The sequence below is a fragment of the Felis catus genome, chromosome D1 (assembly GCF_018350175.1).
Source record: "Felis catus isolate Fca126 chromosome D1, F.catus_Fca126_mat1.0, whole genome shotgun sequence".
Classification (NCBI taxonomy): Eukaryota; Metazoa; Chordata; class Mammalia; order Carnivora; family Felidae; genus Felis; species Felis catus.
Genome location: NC_058377.1, coordinates 53,938,642 through 53,950,852, shown reverse-complemented (window position 1 = coordinate 53,950,852; position 12,211 = coordinate 53,938,642). Strand labels below are relative to the sequence as shown.

At 39.6% G+C, this 12,211-nt stretch overlaps 1 protein-coding gene across 7 annotated transcripts in view; it reads right to left on the bottom strand.

Annotated features, from left to right (window-relative positions):
* Window positions 1-2,360: 2,360 nt before the first annotated feature.
* NARS2 (asparaginyl-tRNA synthetase 2, mitochondrial) overlaps window positions 2,361-12,211 on the bottom strand; it is a 131,219-nt gene continuing 121,368 nt past the window's right edge. For 6 of the 7 annotated variants that reach the window (XM_003992682.5, XM_045038076.1, XM_019811746.3 and 3 more), the window contains one exon: window positions 8,339-11,190. In XM_003992682.5, the coding sequence (XP_003992731.1) occupies window positions 11,046-11,190 (145 nt within the window). In that variant the 3' untranslated portion in view covers window positions 8,339-11,045. Of the gene's footprint in view, window positions 2,700-8,338; window positions 11,191-12,211 lie in introns of those variants that run through there. The other variant, XM_019811745.3, reaches the window with a different exon arrangement.

Genomic DNA, 12,211 nt, shown 5'->3' with positions numbered 1-12,211 from the left:
CAGCTGTGGTCTGTTTTCAACATAATTTGATGTAATCAGGGTTAATTTTGATGATGCAGTAACTCTGAAGACTGTTTTTTAACTGGATTACTGTTGGGTCAACAATCATGTGGTATTACATTTAGTGGCTGAAACAAAAGCCAGAATTAAAACAGCTTCCCCCCAGCCCCTTCTAAATGACAGCCCCACCGGGATTAGGAGTTATGAGGCACATTTAACACAATTAACTAAAAAAGGAAAGTAGTTGCAGTCAAATTACATGCAAGCTTCTCCAAGGTCCAGAGTGTTGACTGTGCAAAGAGCTGGAAACTTATTTGTTGCTGTTTTCTTTTCCTAGAATGATTAGAAATATGTTGGCAGTAATCATTATAAGTTAACGTTTTCGTAACATTCTAGGAAAAAGCCCGAAGATTTTCTTCAGAAAAAATTTTCCGGAACCAAATGATGATTTTAGCAGTTCCCAGTTCCCTATTTTCCACGCATGTTTTCAAAATGATTATTTTAAGCGAGGACTAAATTCAGGGTGCGGCATGCCAGGGTTGAATGAATATGGTACACAAAACTCTAAACACATTTGGAACTGTTTCTGAAGAGCAAAATCTTTTATCTTACTTTCATTGTTTATGGCCGGCCAGCAGCAGGGTCTGGCTTGCTCTAGGCACACATGCTTTTTTATTTAGTCTCTTACAGTTGGCAGTTTTGGCTAGTCTGAAACCCAGCTAAGGCTTATGACAAAAGCCATTCTTATATAGTTTTGGAAAGAATCTTCAAAAATAGATGCCTTGGGAAGCTGCCAAATGTATTGGTTCTTCAAAACCTCTCTAATCTGATTTTGTACTTCAAAAAAGGTCTGATATTTGTCCAACCCCCCCTCTGTAAATAAGCATCTATTCATTTGTTTTGTTTTTGTGACTCAGGGTATCAAGACACTTGAAAAGCAAATATGTCACTCACTTATCCTCCGATGGCATCTTATCTATCAGAAATTTCTCATCTAAATAATTTCCTGATTAACATGTACTCTGGGATAATGTGGGGGTATGACTAAAAGGTAATGGAAGTACAACAACAACAAAAAGTAATGAGAATTCTTTCCATAAATCAGATAGTGTATTAATGTTCTCTTTTAGTTGCAAAAGCAGATACCTGTTTTAAATTTCCTTAAGACCAAATAGGAAATTTATTGGTTTAAAAAAAAAAAAAAAGAGGCACATCCCATGGAACCCAAGAAAAAGTTGAATAATCTGGCCTCAGGAAGGTTAGTAACTGAGGACTAAATATAGCAAAAACTAGGCAGCCAGTTTGGATGTGTGTGTCTGTCTCTCACAGGCCATCTGGTTTTTCATCTCCGAGCATGTGCCTTCATTTCTCTCTGCAGACTGCCTTCTCTGTCTCTTGAGGCACATGGTTGCTCTGCATTTCCTAAGTTTATATATTCCTGGTCCAAGCAACCAGTCCAGACTTTCTAGTGTTCTCAATCCCACTTTTCCAAGGGAAAATGATACTGGCCCATTTTGGGTCAGGTATCCACTGCCAGTCCACTCAGCAAGGGAAGCTCCTGTCCCCACTATGTCTGCAGGGGATCCATGGGCTAGGGTGCGGTGGGGGCGGTGATTCTCAGAGCAGGAATGGGCTTGATAACTAAACTGACACCTTGCCAAGTATTTAAGAGAGGCATGAAAACTGATCTACTTTCTTTCAGGACTTACCCAGTACCTATCATTTGAAACTCTGAAAACACTTAGAAAGGCATATACTCTTATCCAAATGCAAACTATATATTCAAATACATGTTACCTAGGGAAGGTCATTTATGTCCTTGTTATTTAATTCTCACTAAGGATTTTCTGAGAACCTACTACCATGAGTTCAGCATAGGGACACCGAGATGAGTAAGACCAGGGTCTTAAGAAGTTCAGGGTGTTTCTGGGGAGAGAAATAGGTAGGCAGGGGTCTTCAGTAGTGTGTGGACAATGTTGTAGTAGAGGTATGTTCAAAGGATTGTGGAACACAGAGAATTATCAACCAGCTGCATGGGAACTAAAACTATGAGCTCTTAGGTTTTTCTTGTTTTGGGGTGCCCCACAGAGATAGGCACTGAGTTAGCAGTAATTAACTGAAAATCTGAGCAACTCTGAGTTCATCTGAGACTTGCTGTGAATTTCTCCCCTCAATCAAATATATTCATTTGTTATTTACTGAGCACTCACTGTGTGCAAGGACATGGGTCGGTGCTGGTTTTGTAATGATGAACAGTAGAGCGAAGTTCTTGAGAACTCTATTTGGTTACTGTACTCTAGAAGCAACACCAGGAGAAACACCTTAGAAACTCACGTTCAGTAACAGCTCCTAAAGATAAATTACCAGTTGAACTTATACTTTTAATTTTTAACTTTTTGTTCTATGTTCACGCAAAGGCTCCAGGCTTGGATTTTTATGCTGAAAAGGCTAGTTTAAAATTTTATGAAATATTTCAGATACATAAAGAGGGAAACACCAGTTTGGGAATTACTTTTTAAGGAGAATTTCCCTGTTGTCTGATGGACATATTTCTTTTTCCTTTTCTTTTTGGACACCTCAATGACACCTAATTCATTCAAGAGTTTTTTAATGAGTACCCACTATGTGCTGGATACTCTCCAGGGCACTGCAGATACAAAGATGGATGCGGTCTCTCTTGTGTTACGGAGCTCTCCTTCCTGCAGAGAAGACACATGGCAGTGTAAGATGGCTAGTATTTGCATATGGTTCTCAGGGAGCATAATGAAAGGAGTGATTCTGGAAGCCACTGTCCAACCATTGGTATCTTGAAGTACAAGTAACATAAACGTGAAAATGTAGAAACTCTAGTTGCATTTTGGAGTGTCACCCCTCCTAAAATAAAGCCTCACAGCCTCAATGTGATTAGAGTTGTATTATTTTGATTCTAGGTGACTAAGAGGTGACAGGTGTGTCGCCTGGGAAAGCCACCCAAGCCCATCTACAGGCATGTGGAGACAAGCAGTGCTGTGTCAGAATGCAGGGTATACTCCAGCTCGACGGGCAGGACAGCAATCTGTTGAGGACGGCTAACCCAATGGAAAAAAGTTAATCAAGAGCTATACGACAGTCAAGCACCAAAACACAGAAGTTTCCACACATGATAATTTTGTGGTTGTTGATCAGTGAATAGCCCACTCCTAAGTTTTCTGAGAAATACTAACCATACATAAGAGCCTTCCAGAACAAGTTAGTAAAGCAGACATGTTTGTTTCAATAAAATTGACATGTCTGGTTGGCGGGGGGATAGGCTGGAAAAAGGAAGGGGAAGAATCTGGATGTTGATATATTACTGGGCATTGGAAGAATCAGAGCGGGAGAGATACAGATGCACAGGGGGAAAAAACATGGGGGAGGCAGTGGACAAGAAAGGGAGGAAAACAGATCTAGGTCAAGAGGTGTGGAAGGCTTCATGCTGCATGGATTTAAGAGTAACACCACTCTGTGGGCTGGCTTTCCCTCCTTGGTACACAGGCATAAAAAACCAGCTCCAAGGTGCAGGCAGAACAATCAAAAATAGTATGTTCTTCAATGAGCAGATTTGTGTAATTATTACCTTTTACTGTAAAAATATTAAAACCTCCCTGAAGCTTTCTCACAGCATGGAATTAAACCACCTACATTAGGATCACTCAGGGTGACTGTTTAAGAAATGCCAACTGCGGGCTGTTCCATCTACTGAATCAGACTTTCTATGGTAGAACCAAGGTAATCTGAAAATTTTTAAATAATTTTTTTAAGTTTATTTACTCTGGGGGAGACAGAGAGAGAGAGACAGAGGAAGCGCATGTGTGCGTGAGCAGGGGAGGGGTAGAGAGAGAGGGAGAGAGAGAATCCCAAGCAGGCTCCACACTGACAGAGCACAGCACAATATGGGGGCTCAATCTCATGAACTGTGCGATCAATGACCTGAGCCGAAATCAAGAGTTGGATGCTTAACCCACTGAGTCACCCAGGTGCCCCCTGAAATTTTTAATAAGCTCCCCAGGTGATTCTTATTCACAATAAACTCTGGCCAAGACCATCTGTAATGGGAGTCCCTGAGGCAAGGCGCATGTCCTACTTATCTCTGTATGTGCAGAGTCTAGCACTGCACCTGGCAGGCAGTCTGAGTGCTCAGTAAGTTTACTGAACTGAACTGAACACACCAAAGAGGTTTTAAAAGAAAAAGTCACTCAATTCCACTGCCCTGAAATAGCTGATTTCATTTTTTTCCCGTATGCTTCTAGTCCATGTACACAGATTTTACACTACTGGTAACTGTAAACTACAATTTAACATTTTTTGAACACCTTTTCACTCATAATTTTTGATGGCTATAAAATATTTCATTCAACATGCAATAGATACTTTAGTTGATACAGTTTTTTTTTTTTTTTTTTTTGAGTTTTAAAAAGGTTTCCCTCAGGAGATCTTATATTTGTACAGTCTTTCAGTTTAGGGAACCCTTTCACACAGTTTTGTTTCTCACAACACTTGTAAGATAAGCACTACCCTCATTCTGCAGATGCCTATCCAAACCCACAGATAAAATCACTTGCTCAAGGTTCCGCAGTTCAAAAGCAGAGCGTCAAGACTTCAATCAGAGGGGCGCCTGGGAGGCTCAGTGGGTTAAGCGTCCAACTCTTGATTTCAGCTCAGGTCATGATCTCACGGTGAGAATGAGCCCTGAGCTGATCTCCAGGCTCCGCAGTGAGTGTGCAGCCTGCTTGACATTGTCTCCCTCTCTCTCCTTCTGCCCCTCCCCAGCTTGCGTGCATACACACCCCCACCCCCACACTCTCTCTCAAAAAAAAGAAAAAAAAAAGAAAAAAAAAAGAAAAAAGAAAAGGTCTTTTCTTTGTCTAATATCTTTTCCAACACACTAAACCTCCACCACATTTTCTGGCAGGAATATGACCCAACAGTTTCCCGATGTGAAAACCTTTAGTACAGAATGTAGAAGATGGAAATCACACTTAAAGAGATCACTGGCCAGCTATATCCTAATTGTATAGGAATGAGTTCTGCCTTTTGGGACACTGCAAAGATCATGTGAATTGGTGGAAATCTTCAGTGAAAAAACTTAATGTTCTTCAACAACAAATGTGTATGTGACCCAAATCCATTTTTGCAATCCCCAAATGAAGGGGGATGGGATTGCCCTGAACATTTTGAAACCGTAATTAAGATTCCTCAGCAGTTATTACGTATACAGGCAACCACTACAGAATGTAACACAGCTGGAAGGGAGGCACTGGAGACTTTTAAGCTCTTCTAGTATCAAAACTGGTATCACAGCATACTTGGGTAGTAGCTGAGTGGACAGTGGAGGGAAGCATTCCTCTACCAAGAGAAAGGCCCACTTTAAGAATACACTGTCCGATGAATAACCTAGTGGGGTGCAGTCCCGGAGATTCTATCTTGGAGAAGAGAAGGCTGGGGAGAAGAAATGGTGTTCCTGTGTTCCTTATTACATTTGCTAGAGAGAGGCAGGTTTGGGTATTATCAGGTCAGAATTCTCCAAGGATAGCAAAAGTTGTCCCTTAAGTAGAGAGCTCCTATTCACTGAAGGGACAGGGTAAACTACGAGGAGCTGGGAAAATACAAGAGAGGGCAGTTTATACATCACAGACAGGGGAAGAAATATGATCTTTAAGAGATTTTCAAATCCAGGATCCTAGGAAAAGAGCAAAGCAGTTATTGTTGAACCAGTGTGCTGAGAAGGTTATAAGTCAAAGAGTCACAGCTGCAAATGGCCCAGGTTTTGCAAAATACAGTTCTAGCTGTGCATATGTGTATTTGTAGCATGATAAAACCTGTGCTGGATGGGCCTACCACGTTTCTATTCTCAGAGCATCATCTTGGCATATCAAAGGCTGATCACTGGGGGAGGATATTAATAATCCCCACCAAAGTTCCTGCATCTATCTTTCCATGTATATTCTAGGATGATCCTAAGAGGAGGGTAAGTAAGGCAAATATGAGCATAAACACATAAAAAAAAAAAAAAAAAAAAAAGAGACACAGTGAGCTTAAGTACACTGCTGGGTCCAGGGCCCTTTATTCCAGCGTTTCTCTGTACTAGAATGCATTTGAACTAGACTGTCATTTGCCTCACCCTCTCAACTCTCCCCCCTGTGTAAAACAAGGAAATCAGAGGCCAAAGTGTGTGTTTTGCAACATGTCCACTGAACTCTGAGGCTTAAGATACAAACTTCTTGGGGCGCCTGGGTGGCGCAGTCGGTTAAGCGTCCGACTTCAGCCAGGTCACGATCTCGCAGTCCTAGAGTTCAAGCCCCGCATCGGGCTCTGTGCTGACAGCTCAGAGCCTGGAGCCTGTTTCCGATTCTGTGTCTCCCTCTCTCTCTGCCCCTCCCCCGTTCATGCTCTGTCTCTCTCTGTCCCAAAAATAAATTAAAAAAAAAAAAAACGTTGAAGAAAAAAAAGATACAAACTTCTTTAGTTACCATAAAGCTCTGTGCTTTCAGTTTCTCTGGAGGCTAAGAGTGGTGGACTTTATTTGCAGTCGTACTCTCCCTTGATATTAGGAATTCCTAATAACCAATCTTCATAACAAACTAATCTTTTATTAAACCAAATGAATTTGAGGCATAGTAAGCTACAAAAGAACAAGGTTCGTAATACATTGTGAATACATTAAAAAATTCTGTAAACTGTAAAGCAATGTTCAATTGATAGTCATATTACTAATAATAATTATGAACAGTAAAGATGTAGCGGGAAGTTACGGAAGAGTCATGAACTATGTTAACTCAATAGCTGCCTGAATGACAGTTTAAGAACCACCCAAACTCCTGACTTCTTTACAAAGTTCCCCTGGAAACTCCCACACAGTGTGCTAATAGTGGTTGTAAATTCACTGGACTCCAAACCAAACTGGAGCTAACTTGAATGCCCAAGAGCTACCTGGGACCTTAGCTGATCAGAGGAGCAATTCAGGACTCCAGTAATGGCAGAATGTGTAAGTTTCTGGAGGTGTGCTGGTCATGATCTAATAAGATCTGTCTTGTGGACAGATCGTAATCATTTTTGTGTCAGGTGATTAAGGTTATTTTTTGTCCTGAATGCCTTTTAATTTGGACTATACACTGGGAAGAAACTACAGTCAGATATTACTCCCACCTGTTTTCTTTTTATTATACATACTTAAGATTGCAGACTGAATACAAATATTGATCAGAAGCCAACAAGCCCCACGCATTTCTTATCAATTCAATCCAGGCCAATTTGTCTTTCAACTCTGCATTTTTATGTTCTTGCCTCACCACTTACTAAAATAAATATATGAATAAATAGCAATCCAATCCAAATAAGCATCTTTCATCTATAATTATCTGAAACAAGAGATTTAAAGAAGAGTAGAGTTAATCCATCTCACCAATTGCATCTTCAGTGCCTGTTCAGTCATGCTTGAATGTCCAGATTCAATTTATAGAGAGAATGAATGTATAACATTGTAGGGGGACGCTTCTGGCAGATACTGTCTGAGAGGGACAAAAGGTCAAACAGTCCCTTTGCTGTTCTGTGACAGTCAGTCTCTGGGCTGGGTCAGAGGGTGGGAGAATTATGTCTAGATCTGGAATGGATCACTCACACAATTAAGTTCTTGTGAGACCAAAAAAATACATGAATGAATGAATAAATAGAGGCACAACCTCGCCAGGCCAGAGGACAGCCAGATGGAAAGTAACTATTTTTCCCCACCTAATGCAAAATTTGAAATGAGAATGGAAATTAATGATGGAAAAACCATTTCTAAGTTTTAAAATACACACACTCTTTCTCGGGTGGCTGGGGTTGCTATTTTGAGGTGACGTTTGGAAATCTTGGGAAAACAGAATCTGATTTTTCCCTCACTGGAAACTGGTTACTCAAGCAGAAGTTAACACCCTCAAATCACCTTTTAACTCACAGTTTAAGCCCTATAAGAATAGTATTATAGCGTGGGTAGTCCTTGACTTTTATTCATTCTACACAGGATTCTACAATGCTGCTTCTCTGCAGAATCTGGATATTCATATAGCAGCTGACAAGTGGGCATTTTAAAGTTTTCCCTGTAGATGCCGTCTGCCCTGCCGGCAAGTTTAGTTTTGGCATTTTCATGATCTTTGTCTGACACCAGTATTTGCTGTTGCTCAATTATCGGTAAAATAAAAGTAATGAGTCAAAGATGTCAATTTTGAGGCTTGTGATGAGTGGCAAGTGTTTGGCTTCAACCAGATAACTCACTTGTGTGATCAACCGTAGAGGAAAAGAACAAGTATGAAAGTTGAGAAATACACTGCTGAAACTTATCAAAAAGGCAAGAACGATGTTTATTTGAGGAGGACCTTCTCCCACCCCACGCACACACACAATGAACACACTGAAGTCTATCGCAGAACTTTCAGTGATTTGACTTCACTGTACATTTTCAGAGACTTGATATGTGCTAAAAATCAAGTGTATAAGTTAGACTCTAAATCGATTGTTATTAGTGACTATCTCCAGCACAGATTCCTGAAAGATTAAGAGATAGAAAAAGAATCCTTAGAGTTGATCTATTTCGAAATGATAGTTCTGCAGGTGAAATAACTGGAGGGCACGAAGATGATCGTACCAGATTAACACTCTCCAGCTAAATCAATGGTGGCTCTGGGATCAGCACCTGGGGTTTCTGTGATTCACTGTTCTTTCTATCATTGTTATTTTTGATGCCCCGCCATCATATTAACATTATAATTCTATCTGGTTCCTCAAAAATCACTGGAGACATGATGCCCGAGAGCCTGGGAAAATATTAGTGCTTCAGGTTGGGGGCCTGTGAGAGTCTCTGATTCTCACTTCACAAAATTAATACAGTATCAAGACTTGAATGTCAAATCAATACTGACTGATGTTGCAAATGTTTTAAAATGGTTTCTGCATTTATCTTCCAGGTCTAAGGTTAAATATCACCTTTTCAGAGATACCTTCTCTAGCAAAGTTATCTATGCTTGCCCTGTTCCTTTTTTTTTTTTTTAATTTTTTTTATGTTTATTTATTTTTGACAGAGAGAGAGACAGACCATGAGCGGGGGAGGGGCAGAGAGAGAGGGAGACACAGAATCAGAAGCAGGCTCCAGGCTCTGAGCTGTCAGCACAGAGCCCGACACGGGGCTCGAACTCACAGACCACGAGATCATGACCTGAGCCGAAGTTGGATGCTCAACCGACTGAGCCACCCAGGCGCCCCTATGCTTGCCCTGTTCTTTACAAAATATTATAGCATATGTCATATTTTGAAATACATTTGTTTGCTTACTGATCGTGTATCTTCTCTAATAGACTGTAAATTCCATGAAGGCATGGGTCATTTCTCTTTTGTTCACTATCATTTATTTACCACCTAGCCCCATTCTTGGCATACTGAGTAAGCTCAAATAATATCTGTTACACAAACAAATGAATTTATCTCTCTAGCCCATGATTGAGGCAAGCCTTATGAAAGCTCTAATTATCTCTTTTGTCCTGCCCTAAACTTGGTATTTGAGCCCAGGGGATTAAAGTTCTAGGGAAGCATATTTTAGCTCCGCAAAAACGAAAAATGAGACAGATTCAGAAATGGAATGAGCTATTTTGTGGGATACTGAGCTCTTTGCCAACAAGTGCCTGCCCAGGTATAGGCTCTCTCTGCATCAGGCACAAGTTTGGTCATGAGAACATCTTAGTGGCTTCTGTGATTTCCAGCTCTAAGGTTTGGCAGTTCCTTTCAGTCATTTGCTTTGGGTTAGGATAAAATAAAGTCCACATACAAACTCATCAGGAAATAACCTCAGATAAGTTATCTAATGAGACTTAGAAAATTGATTATTTAGGCATGCATGCCATTTACCATTATTTGATACATATAAATTCTACTGAGCATATAATTTGGCTCTAAGTCCATAGATATGTAACTCAATGAAGACTACAAGAGTTAAAAAAAATTTGTGTAGTATTTCAGTTTTAAGCGTGCATGTGTGTGCATGCACACACATGCACACACACACACTTTCATGTAATTGTTGTATCAACTCTGAGGAAAATGATGTATGAGCTCATACAGAGTAAACGGCTTGTCCAAATCATACACGTAAAGTGCTACAGTTGTCAGGTCTCAGATTTCCAAATCAGCAATCCTCACAAAAACTCTAATAGACAATATTGCCTTTTGAGTCCAAAATTACCCATCCTTCAGGTTTAGCTACATTTGCAGGCTCATCTTACACTGGAAATACCTTCTTCCACTTTTTACTGTGGAAACGTCAAATGGAACTTAAAAATATATCTGTATTTTTCTTTCAGAGGTATCAAAAATCTATTTTATTATTAGAGAAGTTACAAACATCTACTATAAACTACAACAGTCATTAGTTTAAATAATTAATACATCCCATTTGCTATTTTTATACTTAAAGATCAGCAGTTATTAAATGTGACTTTTTGCACCCCGTCTGATGAAAGATTTCAATTCAGAACATTAACTTAATATTAACTCAAAAAAGACCCCAAAAGGAATATTTTCTTCTGTAATGTGTAGTAAAACGGTGAGAATAAGATGGGCATTTATCATAGATTAATTGGAAAGGGAGAAAAGATCCAACATTTTATTTTTAGCTCCTAGTTGTTTCTCAGAGGTCACAAAGAGCAGTGCTCTAATGATTAAAGACAAAGTAAAACACACGATCTCATCCTGTCTTAAGAGTCTGAAAGGACCTCTGAGACCACAGTTCAGTTTCTTCATTTCTTCTTAATTGACTTAATAGATTTTGAGATTCTACCTGCTGCAGGTATTTTTTTGAGAGAGTTCATTTTTCCACGAATTGCTCTCAACTTTCTAAGAAAATCATGATCACTTCTATTTTTCATAGGTCTTATCTTAGGGCATGACAATTACATATTGAAAACTTTTGCATTTCTATACTTCAAACACGTATTCTCTTATATGCACATTCACACGCAGTACCTCTGGCACAGGGTGATTTTCTTTAACTGGTCTTCCAGCTATAAAACACACGAATGAGTAAATCTTGGAAAAGGGATAACATCTTTGATATTGTCAATTCCCAAGATGCACTGCAGATAGCGTTCAAATCCCATCCCAAAGCCTCCATGTGGTACAGATCCAAATCGACGGAGGTCCAGATACCTGATTTTGAAAAGAGAATCATCACCTATAGATGCTGTATTGTATCAGATGTCATGATAGAATTTTACATTTCAAAAATATTTTGCAGCCATTTGTTACCATCTACATCATTTTTTTTTTAATGTTTATTTATTTTGAGACAGAGACAGAGAGAGAGAGAGAGAGAGAGAGAGAGAGAGAGAGAGAGAGAGAAAGAGAATGAATCCCAAGCAGGTTCCGTGCTGTCAGAGCAGAGCCCAACATGAGACTTGATCTCACAAACTATGAGATCATGACCTGAGCTGAAATCAAGGGTCTGGTACTCAATCAACTGAGCCACCCAGGCACCATCATCTACATCACAGTAGTAAACAAATCTTTTCCCTCCAAAGACAGGTGAAGATCAAGTTATAATGAGCTGTCCAAGGTAACTCAAATAGCATTCCTGTCATGCATTCATAGGCTTTGGTCACTTGATCCTTTTTAAGTTATTTATGTACTTATATGCAGAAAATTTGCCTCATGAGGCTACAGAAAATGTTCTAATAACTTTATTAATTTTCTTGAAAATATATCCTTCTTCTGTTTTTTAGTTTGTTAATGCTTTTTTTTTTCCTACTAAAATCATGTTGTTCAATACAGAGAGAAGAGTGAAGAGTTTTGCCTGATAGGTTATAAAATGATACCCTCTGTATTAGATTGCAAGCTCTATCAAGAACAGGAACTGTGCCTTATTCAACCATTTTATCTCTACTGTCTGCTCTGGAGAAGATGCTTCCTCCATGAAGATTTATTGTCTGAAGGCACAAAAATATACTCTTGAACGCTAGAGTGAAATTTCCAGTCCTGTGCTTCAAACCTAGTATAGTATGTCCAAATCCATTTTTCTGGAAGGCTAGATAGCCTGCAAAACCTAGCTATACTCATTCTATTCCCATTTAAAATCATGTGGCTAGAAAATGGTACAGCCATGATTCAAACTCAGATTTCAATACACCGGCTTGTCATAAATTTATTTTAGGAAAGGAAGGAGGAGGAAGAC